We start from the raw sequence: 20,362 nt of genomic DNA, 5'->3' as shown, positions 1-20,362 counted from the left end.
CATAACATTTCTCTGAAGATTGGATGGCATTTTTTGCAATGCAAAAATATACAGCCAATGGGGCTTTAATATGGTTAATTATATTGAATGAGTACATGCACAGATGGTATAAGTATAACATGACAACTTTCCATGAATATGCAAATTATCTGGAAGTCCAGGTTATTAAAGGTAAATTAATACATGTATGACAATGTTTACAAAATCCACTTCTCCGATACAGCACTTCATGGCTCTGAAATCTAACTACTACTTTAATTGTTACAGTTTTGTGTACTTAACACGGCGCTAATAATCACATTTCTTGCTTGCATTATTTATGTAAATGCAAAAACTGTGTCAAGATTTCACAAATAAATGATTTCAGAGAATGCGTTTCTATCCCGTTCACAAGTATAATAATTTTTTGTAGGAAACTGCCACAAAATAAATGCTAACTCAACACTATGTCTTCCATTTACAAGAACTCTTGATTATAACGTTGTGATGTATGGTAAATCCTTTTTGAGAAAAATACTGGCTGATTTGCTGGACAAATATCAATTAATGTACACTAATATTGTTAAAAGCAAAATGGAAACATTCAAACATTACTACTCTCAATGGAATTTCAACACAACATTAACAAGTCTTTCTAACATTAAAATGAAATATGATAACATGAAAGATGTTAGGTCACCCTTGGTCTCCTACAATGACATTTCACTTCAGTAATTTCACTTTTCAATTCATGATTGAATCATTAGACAAAAGACTATGTTCATTTGCTTGTATAATGAGTATTAACTGTTATAGATATTGTCATCTACCTCAATACTTCTAAGTACCCAGTGCAACCAAACTGCCGAGTAATTTCCTATGTAAATTTGTTGATAATGTATTTTCTATCCTTTTCCTTTCACAATAGTTGGTATGAAAAGAGAAAATTGAAAAAGATCTTTTCATTTGCTTTATCTAATGGCAAATTTCCAGAACAGCAGAGATGAAAATGCCATGTTAACCCTTTGAGTGCCAAAGTCGATTTTTGTTGCCTTTATACAATGTAACGCCAACAATTTCTTTCAGATGTAGACAATTTTTTCTGATTTTTCCCAAAATTTGATTAAAAAGTGTAGGCCATGAAAATTTACGTCCATTCGGTCCAAAATCATGGACAAAATTACAGAAAAATTCATAGCAATAGGTAAAATGTTGCCCGAATTTTTTTGGAAAAATTACAGTACTCAAAGGGTTAATATATCCTTTTCATACTCTACCTTTCTTCAATGTGTCACATTTCTTATGATCAACAAGTCATATATGCTTCACTTTGTTGGGGTAACCATAAAGTCATTCTGTTTTGATTTCACATTTTAATAAATGCTGGCAATTTGGTTCTGTCTGCAATGATTTTACATTTTCCTTGTGATTTTCTCAAGGAATTGTTTAAAAATCTTCTCAAGGAAAGAATTGGTACATGTATGACAGGAAAAAATGGGCAAATGTAGAAACTGCATAGGCAGCATTTGCATAAATTTAAACATTAAGGTCAAGGGTCAAAGATCAGTTTAGTTCAACTAAAGATATTCTTGCCTGATTATGTGGTATGCATGCCACTTCTTACCATGCCTTTCAAAATTAAAAAAAAAAAACCATTGGGTTTTATCAATTTTCATATTTGACATTGGCAATGAGTTATAACTTCTGAAATAGCAATAATCTGTATCAATTATATTTGTTTCTATTTTGTAGAAAAACACGTACATTAGGTATCAAAATTACATGATTGAATAGAATCAGGTCCATAGTTTGAAGTTGTGGGTAATTGTTGAGGTGCTTTGGTGGCCATTTAGTGATTGCACAGCAGGTATGAAACAAGTTATCGAAAGAATATTACTACCAGCAAGTGAGGACAGTTCTTCAAAGCACTGTTTATAGGTGTAACTTTTGATGTATGTTCCAATATTTTTTACCTTTTTGTAAACTGCTGTTTCTCTTTTTGCTCTTAAGATCATGTCAAAATGGTAGTGTTCAGCTTGTCACCATAGCCCATATGTGTGAAGTGTGCAGAGTAATTGTTGATAACAGAACTTTAGTCCAGACTTGAATTCCTGTGTCAATATTAACCCTTTGAGTGCTGTAATTTTTCCCACCAAAATTTTAGTGCAACATTTTACCAATTTTTATGAATTTTTCTGTAATTTTTTTGATAATTTTGAACCAAATGGTCATTACATTTTATCGGCTACAGTTTCTTATCAAAATTTTGGCAGAAATCTTTAAAAATTTGACTTGCATTTATTTTTTAAAGGCGACAAAAATTGACTTTGGCGCTCAAAGGGTTAAATAGCACTGCATGCATTCTATACACAACACCTATTGTATTTGCAAGGCTAATTAATACCACTCTTTAGGAAGACAATTGAAAACAAAATCTGTTTCATAGAACAAAAATAGAGAATCCCCTTGAAGGAATACATATGGAATAATTGAAAGAGTTTTGCTGTTGGAAGCTGCAAATAAAAAAAACTGAGTTGTGTTGTAGGCATATTTAGTGAGTAGATCAGATTATAGATATGATTCCTAGAACTTAGTCTCTGTACATTTTTACAATAAGCACAGTTCTTTCATAGCAACAAGATTTCATATTTTATAAAAGTTATGCATATAATTATATTAGCTGCCTGTAACGTGTTTTCACCTGTATTGAAAAAGTACTGTTCTTGATCATGTGACTTTTTTACAGTCATAAAATGTATTATTGGTATTTCAAAAGTCATTTACTGCACTGTTGTTTAGATAATTTCTGTATAACATACACCTATCAAAAGATTATATGTAGAATTTTTACAGCATCGTTGCACATTTTGAAATGTATTGTAGAGAAAGTTAATTTGAACTGATGTAATAGATGCTTGTATATCCGATTTCAATATGCAATATATTTCACCTAAACTTCGTTTAGCACAAGCTTTACTGTTCAATATTTTAAATGGTTCTGTTCCAGAACAAAAGGATGCGTGGTGTTCTACTCGACTCAATATGCCCAATAGATCACATGATGGCGGTACAAACAAACCCAAGTGTACAAGCTAGCGCAGATGGAATTATACATATTTCTATGTAGGTTTGACATGTAGGTTTGTTGTACCATATTTGGTCCATTCAAATTCTGGGTTAAATTAAACATATTGTGATACAGCAAAAAGAACTTAATTTCCTGTTCTACAATACATGTAACTAACATTTCATAGCTATTTTGAATACCATTTCTTTGACCAAAAAAGACGTGATGTAACTGAAATATTGAACCAAACTGTGATCAAATACAATGTTCAATCTTTGTTATAATGTACAGATGGAAATTTATGCTCTGTTGTCATCTTCTACCTCTTGTTACGGAAATAGAATAAAATGTCATGTACAAATAAGACACTAGGATTCATACAATCACTTTGAGTCTGAACATTTCCTAGGAAACACGCATAGTAAGTCATATTTTCACCCCAAAATTTGAATAAAAAGATCTATTCATACCACAATATCAGTAATAACTCTCAAAATTTTGTGATGTTGCAGTCGAAAGATGGAATTGTAGGGCAATTAATTAACTCTAAATGTTTAACTGTAATGGTTTTGGTATCTATCACTTCTTTCATCATTTGACACAATCAACAGAAAACATTTTGAACAGTTTCTTACAAAGATTTTGGCAGAAATTTTACTGTGAATCTCTATCATGTTCCATGAAAAGTCACTGTCATGCCCCAATACCTTAGTGTCCTGCATGGAAGTCAAACTTCATCATAGAAAATGCTAGATAAGATCAAATGTGATGGTACATAAATTACTGAATTAGAGTTTGGGTTTTTTCACTCGAGTCAGTAAGTGACTTTAAAACTCAACTAACAGCAAACTATCCTAGATTATTAGTCGTGTTGTTGTTGTTGTTGTTATTGTTGACCAATAAAATTCAACGAAGATAATTGATGTGGTTGTTTCAAACACAATGTTGATGTCATAAGAAACGCTACAAGGACACTAACACCCGTTGCCACTTTACTGTTGATCAAGCCCACGTGATACAGTCAGAAATTCTGCTTGTCTATGAAGAGAGTGTACGTTGGCATAGAGTTACATCGGGTCAAAGAATGAAAGTATCCTTGTTGTAGTGACCTTTCTTCTGACATCTACATTGGGTTTGAAATAAACCACAACAAATGTCTTCGTCGAATTTTATTGGTCAACAATAACAACACGACTAATAAACATAAACAACAATACAAACAACAACAACAACAACCAGATTTCTGGGTTCCTTATAACGGTACCAGAGACACACCGAACTGGACGAGTATAATCTATTGCCGCCAGGAGAGTTTCCTGCCTCTGGAGGGCGTATGTCAAAGTGATACCAATTTAAAATCGTAGCTCGCGTGCACGCGGTTGAGGGACAGTGGAGTAATAGTCGCGCCAGCGGCTTACTGACTACGCATGCGCTTATTCATAATATACTATGCGAGTAACCGGAAGTGTACCCTTCTTTCATGGGCGCCGCCATGTTTTTTTATTGAGTACTCGTAAATAAACAAATACGAAACAAATTACTATTATATAACATGCCTTTTATAAAATATACCTCTCTTATTAGCCAGTAAATGTTATTATGCACCTTGTCGCTGATACAAAATATCGTTAATATAGATAAAGGGAGAAAACTGTCGTGCATATGAACGGTGGCATACGCAAAGAATGCTGGGATGGAATTATAGAAGAGCGCCCCCTGTGTCAATAATTAGATTCAAAAATTGTCAGTTTTTAGACGGACGCTATAGTTTTCAGCTTGCAAGTGGAAGGTGGGCAGTGCGGTTACCATTGCAATGATAGTGATTGCATAATACGTCCCTTGTTTAACGCAATAGGCTGTAATCATTGTAAAAATTGCCAATTTTTGTCCAAAATTTGTACACGCTACAGAAAATCTATACCTGCCCTGCTGCAGGGTTTGACGTCGTGTACGTACGTGAACTGCTTTCATCAGAGGGAAAACTGGGCGTAGTTGTCATATAAACGTTTATGAAGTAACAATTACAGTTTATCATGAATCATTACAAATAACATTGCCAATCTTAACCCTGGCGCGACACCAAGGGCTGAGCCCTATATAATATTATGGCTCTGTGCTTGTTTGTTTGCGAGTTGGTTTATTTGATCCATATGATTTGTTCAAAAGCATCAATAAAGAGTTGTATTTATTTTCATGTTTGTTTGTCAAAAAAGAGCTGTTTTTGTTTATTGGTTCACAAGCATATTAACAAATGATGCTTGCTAAAAATTTCATATACAATCCAACGTATGCCATAAATAGATGCTTTCTTTGCTATAAGGAGTAAATACTTCAGTGTGTCCTCCACGTTTTAATGCAAGAACACACTCACTTTACATCCTTGGGTGCACATTGAGGGAGTATCTCTCCGATAAAATGTCGCATGGCATGGATACTACCGAATATAAATAGTAAAGCAGTGGTTCCAATCAACCTCTACAAATCACTCGAGACCGTTTCAGGTCAGAACCCACACCCTGGGCGATTCTCTAGAAAGCATGACTCCTCATTGAGTAGGGTACGGTGTCGCAATTGCCAGGTAGCTTTATAGTATTCAACTTGTACAGCTAAATATATTCTATTAGCTCTCACATGGCCATTCAAGCTATTCCGAATCTCCAAATGACACTTAAAAAATAACCATCTGGAAATGGCTACCAGCTAACCTGCGGTGAGTTAAGGCCTGACACGTCAACAGTAACAGGGTATTAGCTTAGAGAATGGTCTGTTTCTTCGACTTTTTGGGGAGTGAACCTTTTTTACTGTAAGGAGGAAGAAATCGATGTCACAACTCTATTTAATGATTCATTTATGACATTAATTTTTGAAATATATAAATGATGTACGCCTTCATTATTGTCTTATTTACCCAGCACTTTTAAACTTAGTATATGTAAAGGTTATCACCAAAAATGTTAATATCATAAGATTTGCCATCTACCAAGAGCGCACCTTCAGTTGATATATTTAAATTGTGATTTATACTAATGCCATCATCGCTATACTTTCAAGTGTAGTCTCTGTCTTGCAAAGAAAGACATCAGGTATGAATGTAAACACAAAATGGGAGCCATTGATGCTGATTTATTGAAAAGGCCTTTTTGTGAGTGATATTAGTTTCCAAACTTAGCAATGTGTGTATCGCAGTGAGGTGTTTTCGTGTGACTTTTATGCCGTAGCAGGGGCTGCCCGGCACAATACCTTATCACAAGCAACTATACTTGAATGGTATGCTGCATCAATATACAAATTAAGAACACAATCTCAAGTGAAAGAAGAGCTGTCTTACTCTGGGTTTATGGCAATTCAAGTTCACGAACAAACGAACTTTCCTATAATTTTTTTCAAACTTTGAAGTTAACAGCTTCAGGGCAAATTGGAAATTCAATGTACGCACAAACGTCAACTCTATGATCAATTATCTGCCACAACTGACTAATCGTATGCTACATATGTATAAAGATATCATGCAAAGTAACTTATCTTATCTGTTTCTATTTTGATCTCATCTCATCTAAGTAAATTGACCTGGAGGACCTTTATAACATTACGAGCTGGTTGACAAGTTTAAACAAGTCACGGTAGCACCATGGCAGCTGCAAATTCGAGTGTTGGGAAAGTTCTAGACCAGATTGGAAAGGATTTCCTTTCTTGCGTCATTTGTTTTGAAAGATACACCAATCCCAAAAGTCTTCCCTGCTTGCATACATATTGTGAGCAGTGCCTATTCACTTTGGTGGAGAATCAAGGTGCTCTAAATTGCCCAACTTGTAAAGCGCCATGTCCAATTCCTCATGGTGGAGTGCAAGCGCTGGAAAGCAATTTTTTCATGGCTGGTCTCATTGAAGAATTCCAGGCAAGAATGAAAGGAAAACACGCGAAGTGTGAAAGCTGTGAAGAAACTGATGCAGTAATGAGGTGTGTAGAATGCTCGCAATATTTGTGTCAGCCTTGCGTAAAAATCCACAAAGATACTGCAGCGTCAGGATCCCACCAAATCCTATCTATTGGTGAGTTTTCGGAACAAGAGTACCCTTGCGCACCAAACCTGACAGACCAGCTACCGTACTGTGACGTACATCCCGAGAAGGAGATGCGATCCTTTTGTGACACTTGCCAGGTACCTGTCTGCATTGATTGTACGATGAATAATCATCGCATACCACAACATGTACACAGAGACTTGCACAATGCCGCGGACGAGTACCTTGGCGACTTGGAAAGAATGCTCAGCCAGTTGGAACTGAAAGAACACGGAGCTCGGAAAATCAGATCAGCCTCCATGCAGGCTCGCACTCTACTACAGAAAAGAGACTACGAGGCTGGAGAGCAATTGAGATCTAGGGCTAAGAAAGTCATGCAGCAGGTCAAACGCGAAGAAGAGACTCTCGCAGATGAATTAAAGAAGCTGTATGACTTTCAATTAAAAGGAGTTGACGCCAATATCAGTGAGATAGAAATGGAGCTAGAGTTGATCAGCAGCACCTCAAGTTACTTGAAGAGGCTTATTTCAAATGAAAATGCTGCTCAGCTGCTTTCTACAAAACAAGAAATCAGTCGACAAATCAGAAAAATACTCCTTTCAGAACCAAGACATCCCTTCCAGCCTGAACTTGTGCTTTTCAAGCCTGCAGAGGGAGATGCAAACTGTGTACTGGGGCAGCTGGCGAGTGATGCGTGTCCTTCTCAGTGCACAGTAGAGAATATCCCTAAGAAGGTTATGAAGGGAGAGACTATTGACTTGGTGATAACAACAAGAAATTCAAGAGGGAAACGGGTGATCACAAGTGGAAAAGTCAGAGTCACTGTAACGGAACCAGCCGGATCATCACAAGACGTGAAAGTCTATGACAACAGAGATGGTACCTACAGATTACAATATCGAACAAGTATGGATGGGACATACATAATAAGTGCACTGATAAACGACGAGCCGATTGTTGATACACCATTGGAAGTCCCTGTCATGAAGGGGTTTGCGAAGAGACTAGGGAGAAAGGGCACTAAGAAGGGGGAGCTCTCCGATCCACGAGGTGTTAGTATTAACAGGGATGGTGACATAGTGACGGCTGACTATAGGAATAACAGATTGCAAGTACTTGACACGGATGGTAACTGTAAGAAAATCATAGAATACACACATTTCAGGAATCCTTTCAAACCAATAGATGTTGCTGTTTCGGATGAAAACCACTTATACTATAGTTTAGACGAGGGCAATAAACAGGTAGTTGTCAGTGATATGGATGGAAATTTGAAAGATTGTTTTGGTCAGGGAAAGTTAAGTAATCCAGTGTACATTGCGGTCCACCCACTTACTGGAGATGTGTACGTTGTAGATAGAGTTCTTTTTTCTCAAAAGATAAAGGTTTTTGCAAAGGATGGGTCTTATGTCAGTTCATTTTCAATAAAAGATATATTCAGTGCTATTTCTTCGATCGCCATTAGTAGAACAGGAATGATACTCGCTGTCAACAAGAACACCGGAGAAGGTTACATTCAGGTGTTTCACGATCATGGCAAATATTTGAACAGATTTGGTAGAACATGTAAGGAAGGTGATGTACGTGGGGCAGAGAAGGGCATTGTTGTTTACAATGAATATGTCTATGTATGCAACAATAATAGCATTATCAAATATGACTTCCATGGTAACGTCTTGGCTACCATGGGAATCGGAGAGGGGTTAAAATATCCTGTAGGTCTGGGAGTCATCGGTGGGGAACCATTGAAAATAGTTGTTGTTGACAGTGAGAATTGTTGCTTGAAAATGTTTATAGAATGACAACACTAAATCATCAGGTAAGATGTATCATACATGGAGAACACTTGAGACGACATTTTTGATCACGTGACATGGCAAAACGGCCTGTTTCTTGATGACGGGGCAGTAAGTTGATGTAATGCAGTCTTGGTGATAGTGTGAAATGATGCAATTCTCTAACTTGTGCTGGTAACTTATTAACCAGTGGTAGGTTCTAAACAACAGAGCAGAAAAGATACAAAGCAACTTGTATTAATTTCCATTGACATTTGCAGCTCCATCGTGATATGACTTACTAACACGATTGGAACTAATTTGGGATAATTGGATTTTCAAATTTTCTCAAAAGTGTTAGGTGCTCTTTAGCTGATTGTTGCAATATTACAAATTACTCATAAAAACAAGTGTGTAACTCAAAAAGGAAAGCACATGAGCTTACATTTGCAGATCAAACAGACTTTACTTCACCATCCAATTATCCAAAATTAGTTCCAATCGTGTTTACTGTCAATTTTCTTTGATGGCTTTGACTTTTATGAATGTCCTGTCAATAAGAATAAGTTATTGTTTTCCACTTCAATTCTAGTGTTTTTTTCCTTTAAAAGAATACCCATACTTTATTTTTGTTTCCGATGAAAAATCTTCGTTGTCGCACAGGTAATTATGATAGTTTTAAATGAACTGTTAATTATTGATATTTGATAGATTTATGTTGTAAATACATTGACATGTGTATAGACTGGCAGTGCAAAACTTCATTTCCACTGCTTCGCGGTAGAGAGCAATATCATGCGATTTGCGATATTCTTTATTTTGACCTATCCATTCACAGACATGATCATTTGACATATTTATACTGCTGTAGACATTTTACATTTCTAATTATCGAACGCTGTTGAATTTGACCTAGTGAAGGTAACCTAAGCTCTGTTAGGCTCTATGAGAACAGAAGTACGTAAACCTAAAGTGATATCAACATCTTTCATCGCCATAGCAATACAGCAGTGTAACCGGCGCTAATTTTCCCTGACATATTCATTAATTTTACGTTTATTTATTATTTATATTGATTTTCGAAGACAAATGCACTGGCAACTCTTTCATAAAATTAAGAATGGTGATCGTCTTTACTCTGAGTTTTAAAATATTTCACAGTCATGAGTTGGTGAACATGGTGTTACGATGCCATAACACAAATTATGTCAGGTCGCCTAAATGATGTTTGTGACTTTTACGACTCAATAGGTGCTAAATATTGGGCTCGATGAAACGGTACCATTGATTCTCAATCTCTTTCTGACAACTGAAGCATATATTACAGCTTTTTACACGGGCTTTATATATCTCGTGGTTTCCAGTTGCTTGTTTTGCGCATGCCATTACGTTTCCATGTTGAGGTTTGAGATATGCATTGCAATTTGAGCCTAAATGAATGTAATTTCGGTTTAAAGTGTTTAAAGTGTTTTTGTGCTGTGTTACTTTCTAGTCTTTTGGTCTGTTTGTCAATAACACGATTGGAATTTATTTTCGATAATTGGATATTCATATTTTTCAAATTTCTCAAAAGTGTTAGGTGCCCTATAGCTAAATGTTGCAATATTACAAATTACTCAAAAACGACATTACTTCACCATCTAATCATCCCAAATTAGTTCCAATCGTGTTTAATGTGCATTGAAATACAAAGTATTCCGCTTGACATTGAAACATCTCGATGTAAAGGTTGCAGTGTTACCATTGGCAATATGAATTCATTTCTATACTTTAATTAATCAGTGCTCTGTGTTATTACCACCAAGGTTAACCATACATCTACCGTCTTCATTGATCTGCAATTTTAGTAATGCAGCACCACTCTCTATGGTTATGTTACACTAATGATTTCTGGAGAAATGAAAAACGGCCTTCTTATATAGTATAAATAAGAAGAAACCGCAGGAAAATTGCGATGTAAAAAAGACAGAACGAAAGAGGAACTGGGGGCTATAGGTGTTTCTGTCAAATTACAATCTGTGATTTTCAGAATTTGGCAATACCATTATTGTAATTGCTTTTTAGTAGTTTAGAAAATTTACTATTCAAATAAATCAAATGCATTAAAATTTCTAATCGTCACTTTGACCTTATTAAACCGTGTTCGCCTTTCTGTATCTTAAAGAGGACATTTCAATAGAAAATGTTCTTCGTCCATGTTAAGCTTATCTTTCATTGTTCCAATATTGTTTATATATACTGAGAGAGTCCTCTCATTTTGTACAGACATGATGAGCAATTCTTGCGATATTGCACCAACACTTATATACACAGACGACAGACATCGGTACGACAACAGATCACGAGTTTGAACATGCGCGTTCAAGTTGTAGGCACTAATAACATAATCGAAGGTACGTCGATGGAATTTCCACTCTTTATAGGATATTGCAGTGGGGTAATGGGGTAAGGTCGCAAAAAGTGGGGTTAATATAAGAGGGTGAACATTAAAAATACGGTAGTAGGGATATGGCAACGGTAGACTATGGCATGGCGATGGCAGATTACAAATACTTGACACTGATTACAACAGTACCATACTCAATCAGGAACGTTTTTGGAAAAGTAGGATCCTATCTCATGTCATTTGCAGATACATTATGCATAATATCTTATCATGTAAAGTGGTTACCACAGAAATGTAAATATTGTTCGTCGAAAAGAACAACTATGAGAAGAGGCTTTATTATTCGCTTGTTCCATGAACATTGGTAATATTTGAGTACACTTGGAACAACACCTGGGAAAGGATATACAGGTATGATTGAAAGGGACATTGCAGTTTACAATCAATACAACTATGGTTTGATTATAATAATCTTATAGAATATGATTCCATGGCAATCTTTTGGCAACCATGCTATGAGAATCAGAGAAGGCCTACCATATCCTGCAAATCTATCATCAGTGGCGAACCGTTGAAAATAAGTGTTGTTTAGAATGAGACTTGACTCTTGCAAATGTTTATAGAATATGTGTATTAATGTTTTAGCATGGAGTAAGGCGTCTCTGATTGTACGATCATTCATGAAAAAAAAAAAAAAAAAAAAAAAAAAAAAAAAAAATATATATATATATATATATATATATATATATATATATATATATATATATATATATATATATATATACACACACAACGGACATTGACATTGCTCAATTGCATACTACTCCATCATATGTCCGTGGTCATTTGGCAATCTCTCTGGCATTTCTCCAACTTGATACGGGGTGAAACATTACTGTACAAGGTACTACTAGATACTTTCGAACATTCAGTTTGCACCGATGGTCACTTTAGCTCCTTTAAGGCTGTGCCAAAAAGAGTATTTCAACTTTAAGAACAAAATTGTCCCCATTCTCGTCGGCTACACTTTAAGATTAAATCAGTCAAACAATCCTAGTGCATTCACTTTTCTTTAATATTTAATATTTATACTGATTTTTTAAGACATTGGCGTTACAGGCAATTCTGTCGCTTACGCTTTTGATGTTTCTTTCGTCATAAGCTAGCTAACTTTAATATGGTGAGGACATGTAATTAAGAAAAATACGTGAGATACGGTCGATGACATTTATATTCATTTACCTACTTTATGACTCTTACAGATTTGTGCATCATGAGCAAAGTTCCCTCTGAAATAAGATATTAATCGTAGAGTACGCTTAATGTGGTTGTAGATGTGTTTTGTAGGGCAGAGTTAAAAAAACCCATTTACATACGGTGATTACAATTTAATGCATTATGATAAATGCTCATTAGATGGCTTTAAATAAATGTCGGTTTCTATCGATTGATTCCATCTTGGCACATCTTGCTTTGCCAAGTGAAATGGCTTCCAATGCTCAACATCAGGGTCTATAAATGTCTGTGTGTGATCGAAATTTGAACGATATTTTCTTTAAAAGCACAGACACATGTTACAAATTTTATACTGATTGTAATATTTTATCATTGGCATTATGGTGAATTTTATTCTTAAAAAGTCTTTCAGTTACTATATTCATCAAAGTATATGGTGCATCGAGGCTGATTAGCGCCCTCTGTTGTCAAGAAAAATGTTCGTTGGCAGTCATGGCTGTTATTTTCGTTGTGCTCTCTGTTCGTGATATCAACTACTGATAGCAGAAAATCATTCTATCGGTACTTGAAGTTGCATCTGAATGCAATTGCAATTGAATGGAGTTGAATGACAAGAAATTTCGATTGGTCAGAAGTACTGATCCATAGCGTTTAAATGTTCAAGTAATTGTTGAGTGATACATGCAATACTTACTATTACAGGGAGACGAGCATCTGCAATCAACAGCGTTCGTGTGGAAATGTACCCATATAGTAGCAAGTCAAAGCTCGGCTACAGCAGCCCACGTACGGGGCTGAGCTGTGCTTTGCTTTATTTTTGTTGACACATGTACTGGAAAGATGCGGTTACGTTGCATGAGAAATGAGGGTTTGTGTGTCTAGTTTGGAAATCAGGATGTATAAAGCAGAGTTCTTGGATGCTAGCCTTATATCGTTGTAAAGAACTTTAAACTATATATGTATCGTGATGATGACATCATCATCATAATCATCGCAATCTACTACCGTATGTGGCAATCTTTAATTCCTTTATGTTCTTTACAGTGCTTTATTTTCCAGAGAATGAACCAATGTTGATGCAGTTGGTCAAGCAAACTTGTTGAGTCAAATAACCTCTTTTTCTAAGGTCTATGATTGAGGGAAAGGTTGAAAAATGACCTTTTTAAATATTTGTTCCAAGCTTATTTCAATAACGTAGCAAGATATCGACATTTTCATACGATAGGCCCAATTATTCACTGAAAGCAATCGGGATAAATCAGATATTGACAGTGAAAGTTTATAATATTCTGAAGGTACCGCAATACTGCTAACCGGTCAAACTTTATCATTTTCACATTTGATACAACATGTCTGTCACCCAGTGTGACAGAAAACTTGTTTATTAGGGTTTCCGTAGTCGTCTCATCCCCTTTTCTCATGCTTATATTCGACTTTCTGCGAAGGACTTTCAGTATTTGGATGTACATACCTGATTAAAGACCTTTGAACTTGAACACTTTCAAGTCAACCAACATGTGCATTTCAGCAAACAAAATATTTGAAAGTCAAGTCAGCAGAACTCTGGAAACATTTGCTTATTTTCGTTCCACCAGTACATGTTGTATCATAGCTTCAAACATATTTCGCCACTGAAAGAATCAAGTGAGCAGAAGCAGGTTGTTTTTAGAACCATCAAAGTGAAAGGAACTATTTTACTGGCATTGTTTGCATCGAAATGCAAGCTATGCACATGTGTGAAATTGCCCTAAATTCTGGTTAAACGGCCCAAGAGAAACTTGGAATAACAAATGCTTTCCCAAGTATAGCTTGTTTTTTCTGTGTCTGTATCAGTTTTTATCACATCTATTGATGAAATTCTTACACACTGACGTATACGCGAATGCCAACTAGCCCTATTTATAAAGTGGGTTTTCAGCTGTTTGTACTAACATGAATAGCTTTCCTATTGTATTTTGACAAGAGCAGTAACCTAGAGGGCCTATATCACATGACTTTCCGGTTGACAAGAGCTGATCAGTTCACTAAAAGCAACATGGCAGCAGCAGCATCAAGTGCTGGGAAAGTCCTAGACCAGATAGGAGAGGATTTTGTGCGTCATTTGTTTTCATAGATACACCAATCCCAAAGTCCTTCTCTGCTTGCACACATTTTGTGAGCAGTGCCTACTCACTTTGGTGGAGAAACAAGTACTTTAAATTGCCCAGCTTGTAAAGCTTCACGTCGTGCCCTTCATATGTTGATCGTTGATGATAAATGTAGGCATCTCTCTCAAAATTGAGATCAATGAATTTCTTACTCTGAATTTTTTTAAATGTTATCGTCATGAGTTTGTGGACGGTGTTAGTATGTAAAATCTCAAAAGATATCAGATCACCTTAGACATTTTTTGATGAGTTTTACAACTTGGAACAAACTATGGGCTCCGTAAGGTCACCTCTTTTGAAGTATCTGTACAAGTGATTCTTACTTTTACACCAAAAGATCCAGTTTATGAAGTAAGATTTTTATCAAGTAGTTCGTAAAAGATGTGGAGATGCATTTGCTTTACAGTCAGTTTCTTGTGCTGTCGTGCACTATGTATACATGTTATGATGTCATTAATTAATGCCTAAATGAGTTTAACTTTTGACATTTTTGCTGTGATGTTTTGTGCGTGTATCGTCCCCCATTGTCTTGTAACAGAAACATACTACAATACGAAATATTCAGAATGTCAACTCATTATAAATGTTTGCAACGTACAGTGTCACTGTTGACAAGAGAATCCATTTCTGCATTTAAATTCATTTATCCACTGACAGTACTAAAGTTAGGCATACACAGAGGCTAGATACCTGTAAAAATTCATACCTTTCTCAAATATTTCTGATACATACTAAAAGATGTTAACTCTCATACCAGAATGCACGAGTGAAAACTGATACCCTGGACATAAAGAACCTCTGAAACATGGTTGTGAAAACTAGATATCATATCGATCATCCTAATCATGTTAATTGGCTGCCGTAACCTGGATTTTGACAAGCGGTTGATCCAGATAGGATATGTTTAGGGCTATTAACTTCAAGGCACGTGTAGCTCCCATGAAATTACAGAATTAACATTTTCTTCCCATTTTTCGACATTTCTCTGTTCTGATGCCACCAAACGAGAGGCAGAGTTGTTTGGGTATTATATACAGGATCGTTGATGGGCAGAGTTTAGGAGTTGGTTTAACCTGTAGGGTAGTCAAGACTCGCGATTGAATAATACGATTGCAAGACTAGAGAGCAATCGGTAATGTTGAATGAGACGATTGACAGCTCATTGCTTTTCCATCATCCAAACTGCTTGAGTACCTCATTCTGTAAAATTATTTTCCTTGGTTTGGGAACGCCTTTCCCAAGGAGGATTGCATCAGTATACAAAAGAAATCCTGGTCACATGACTGGGAAACTCTGATTATACCGGTAAATACATTTATAGAAACTGCTGCATAAATAACACATCATGAAAAGGATGTTACTCGATGAACTCGAAGCCCAGACACGGAGGTAAAACTTTGTTTGGATAAACAGTTTGGTTGTTATTGTGGTAAACTCGACTGCCCTTTATGAGTAATATATGCTTTATTGTGCTTTTTGGCAACTACTACATTCGATAGCACAGTGCAAGAGGGCGTATCGCCTGTGTTAAAGAATGGAGATACGCCCCTCTTGCACCAGGCCATGTTGTTTATTTATTGACCACTTGGTCGAGAAATAAAGCTTTAAACGCGTACCTGCTATCATATGCCATCCATCATCTAACAGGCCGAAATCATATAACATGGCGAGTTACGGCCGCATTGTATTTCCATACTTATGACAAGCTCGAGAGTTCAAAGGTTGTTACACAACATGTGTATCGATATCAGCTTTGTGACCCATAGACCTACTCCACTCCGTTTTAAGACTATGCCACGTATACAAAGAGATACAATTAACGTAATACTGTTCACACAATATTTTTCTTGAGAGCTGTATGTCTTGAGATTTCATTTTGCAAGTAATTTAAATATGCATAGTTTAATTTCGCAAAGGGAAATCCCACGACTTCTGCAGCACAAAAAGTTGTTATTTACATCCCATCGTCCTTGTGGTAGGTTCAACCTTTATCCACCGAAATCGACAAGGCATTAACAAAGTTTTGCAGTGAAAGCTGTTGGAGAGTTTGATCAATATTTGGGACACTGCTGTTTTTCTCATCAGTTGGAAATACACGTGAAATATTCTGCACATTTTTACAGAAGCTGATGGCACTGTGAATCTTTGGTTCATCCATTCATTTTCAATTTTCTCGTCGGGTTCATTGAAAAACATCTCTTCAGTACATACGCATGAAGTACTTATGAACTGGAACAATGTAAATTACATATTTAGTTCCACACTTTCTCGAACAGCAGTAATGCAAATGTATGTAAGAAGTGAGATGAATGTTACAAGGTGATTCAGCGCGTCTTTCCCTAATTATACATTATTTACAAAGGCTTACCATCTTTATCTAAGTTCAAATATATATTGGATAGAGTCATTGGTTAAAAGGCAAAAGTTAACTATGCTAACACCCGACTGTAAGTGCTTTTAATGCTAACTACTGTCAAATCTGGAACGTGTAGGAAAAAGAACATGGCGTTCGCTTAAAATGGACCCCGTCAATGTCAAAGAAAAAACATTGACCTCGTAGCTTCAGGGGCATATTAGCCCTCATGAAATGATGGTATGATAACTAGTAAATCATTTGCAATGTTTTCAAAAGATATTTTCTTCTTGTACAAACTTTGATTAGTCCAATGTGTTGCTCACCTAGCTAAGACCGTTTCCTGTCACCAGCATACTTCATATCAATGACAACCTCTTCTAGAATTTCCCATTTGTCATCCAGAGGGCCTTTTCATCGAATGAAAGGCTTCATGCCCATGTTGACAAGTAGTAGCCAGATCACTGAACAGCATAATGGCGGCAGCGGCATCGAGTGTTGGGAAAGTCCTACGCCAGATCGGAGAGGATTTCCTTACATGTGTAATTTGCTTTGAACGATACAGGAAGCCGAAAAGCCTTCCCTGCTTGCACACATTTTGTGAGCAGTGTCTTCTCACTTTGGTGGAGAATCAAGGTGTCTTAAACTGCCCAACTTGTAAAACTTCGTGTCCACTCCCTCATGGTGGAGTGCGGGCACTGAAAAGCAACTTTTTCATTACTGGTCTCATTGAAGATCTCAAGGCCCGACAGAAAGAAGAAAAGAAACCTGCTGCAAAGTGTGATAGCTGTCAAGAAAAAGATGCATTTATGAGGTGTGTAGAATGCTCCCAATATCTCTGTCAGCCATGTGTAAAAATCCACAAAAACATCGCAGTAACAAGATCACATCATATCCTACAAATTGGCGAATTATCAGTACCAAAGTCCAAGGATATGGTAAAAATGACACACGAAGCAGTTCACTGTGAGGTGCACCCGGACAAGGTGGTTAAATTCTACTGTGACACTTGCCAGGTACCTGTCTGCATTGACTGCACCATCGTTGATCATCGCATACCACAACATGTACATAGAAATTTGAACACTGTAGCAGATGAGTATCTGGCACAGTTGTCAAAAATACTAAGCAAAATGGAACTGAAAAATCATGAAGTTGAGTCTAGACACAAAGCCTCAAAGCAGGCTCGTTCTTTGCTTCAAGAAAAAGACAAAGAAGCACAAAAGCAGTTGAAGAATAGGGCAGAAAGCGTTAAGCAGCAGGTCAGACGTGATGAAGAGAAGCTTAGAGATGAATTACGGGAACATTATGACTTTCAATTAAAATATGTTGATACCAATATAAGTGAGATAGAAATGGAGCTTGACATGATCAGCAGCACCTCAAGTTACCTGAAAAAGCTTATGTCCCACGGAAATGCTGCTCAGCTGCTCTTGACAAAGATAGAAACGACGCGGCAAACTGAAAGAATATTGTCTTCTGAATCAGTGCGCCCCTTTCAGGCTGACATTATGGATTTCAAGCCTGCAGAGAAAGATGTGCCTCAGATCTTGGGGCAGCTGATATCCCATGTAAACATCTCTCAGTACAGAGTGGAACACATACCAAAGCAAGTACTAAAAGGAGAAGTCATAGATGTTTTGGTATCAGCGAGAGATTCTAATGGGGAAAAAATCAATGTGCATAGAGATATCAGAGGCACTGTAAAGAAACCAGATGGATCGTCTGAAAATATGGAAGTCCATGATGCCAGAGATGGTACATACAGATTATCAAGTTTTGCTGGCATCGCTGGTCAATACACTATCACTGCAATGGTTAATGGAGATACCATAGAGGGTACACCAATTGAAATTCCAGCCATCACTGGCTTTATAAAGGTGCTTGGGAAAAAAGGCAATCAGAAAGGGGAGCTCTCTGATCCAAGAGGTGTTAGTATTAACAAAGATGGTGACATCGTGACGGCCGACTATGGTAACAACAGATTACAAGTACTGGACACAGATGGAAACTCTAAGAAGGTCATAGAATATACACACTTCAAGAAGCCTTTCAAGCCAGTAGATGTGGCTGTTTCAAAGGACGACCACTCATACAATAGTTTAGACGATGGCAATAAACAGGTAGTTGTCAGTGATATGGATGGAAATTTGAGAGCTTGTTTTGGTCAGGGAAAGTTAAGCAATCCTTCACACATTGCCATCCATCCACTTACTGGGGATGTGTATATCGTTGATATTGGCGTTTTATCTGAAAAGATAAAGATTTTTGAAAAGAATGGATCTTATGTCAGGTCATTTTCAATAAAGGATATACTCAGTTACATTTCTTCGATAGCCATTGGTAGAACAGGAAGAATATTTGCTGTCAATAAGAATGCTGAAGAAGGTTACATTCAGATGTTTCATGATCACAGCCAATATTTGGGCAGCTTTGGTACAACACCTTTTGAAGGTGTTGTAGAAAGGAGCGAGAAGGGAATTGTTGTTTACAATGAATATGTCTATGTATGCAACAATTATAGCATTATCAAATATGACTTCCATGGTGTAGTTTTGGCTACAATAGCAATCAAAGAAGGGCTAAAATATCCTGTGAGTTTGGCAGTAATCGGTGGAGAACCACTGAAAATAGTTGTTGTTGACAGTGATAATTGCTGCTTGAAAATGTTTGTAGAATGATAACACAAAGTCATAAAGTACGGTGTCTCATAAGTGAAGAACAGCTGCATTGACATTTTTAATCACTGAACATGATGAAACAGTCATGTTTTTGATGATGAAGCAACTTGGTTTAATTTTCATTTGCATTCACTGGGGACATGTACGTAGCAGATAATGGTTGGTAAGAGAGAAACACAATCAACACAAAGGATGGGTCTTTTGTCGAGTCATTTTCAGTGAGGGTTTTCTAAAGTGTGATGTCTTCTATAACAATAGCCAATACAGGCATTGTATTTGTGATCAACGCTCATACCAAAGAAAGCTACATGTAAATGTTTTGATGAGAATAACTACATCTCAAAAGCTTAGTTTAGGTTAGGTTAGGGTGAAAGAGGCATTACTTTTCACTAAGAGGTTATCTTTGCATGTTATAATGACAATATTATCAAATATGACGTTTATCATGGTAATTTCTTGGCAATAATGGGAATCAGCGAGGACCTGAAGAATCCTGTGGGTCATTAATGGAGTAACCGTTAAAATAGTAGTTGTTGACCGTGACAACTGCTGTCTGAAGTTGTTGGTTGAGTGAGAATAGTGACTAAGGAGCACTTTGTCCTTAACTACACATGATAATACTCACATAATGTGACCTGCAAATATGAAAGTTTTTGTTCATGACTTCTTAAGGCAGGGTATATTAAGCAGAGGTGTGTACACCCAGAACATTTCTA

The 20,362-nt window shown here is 36.6% G+C and overlaps 2 protein-coding genes across 2 annotated transcripts; both read left to right on the top strand.

Moving 5' to 3' along the window:
- The first annotated feature begins 6,674 nt into the window (after window positions 1-6,674).
- On the top strand, window positions 6,675-8,870 carry LOC139144367 (tripartite motif-containing protein 3-like). The gene has a single exon (XM_070715069.1). It carries the CDS (start codon window positions 6,675-6,677, stop codon window positions 8,868-8,870), a length of 2,196 nt encoding a protein of 731 aa, XP_070571170.1.
- An 8,571-nt stretch (window positions 8,871-17,441) lies between these two features.
- On the top strand, window positions 17,442-19,646 carry LOC139144366 (tripartite motif-containing protein 2-like). Its single transcript, XM_070715068.1, has one exon. It carries the CDS (start codon window positions 17,442-17,444, stop codon window positions 19,644-19,646), a length of 2,205 nt encoding a protein of 734 aa, XP_070571169.1.
- Window positions 19,647-20,362: the final 716 nt, after the last annotated feature.

The sequence above is a fragment of the Ptychodera flava genome, chromosome 11 (genome assembly GCF_041260155.1).
Source record: "Ptychodera flava strain L36383 chromosome 11, AS_Pfla_20210202, whole genome shotgun sequence".
In the NCBI taxonomy this organism is placed as follows: domain Eukaryota; kingdom Metazoa; phylum Hemichordata; class Enteropneusta; family Ptychoderidae; genus Ptychodera; species Ptychodera flava.
Note: the sequence above shows the minus strand (reverse complement) of the source record. Positions and strands in the feature narration are given on the sequence as shown.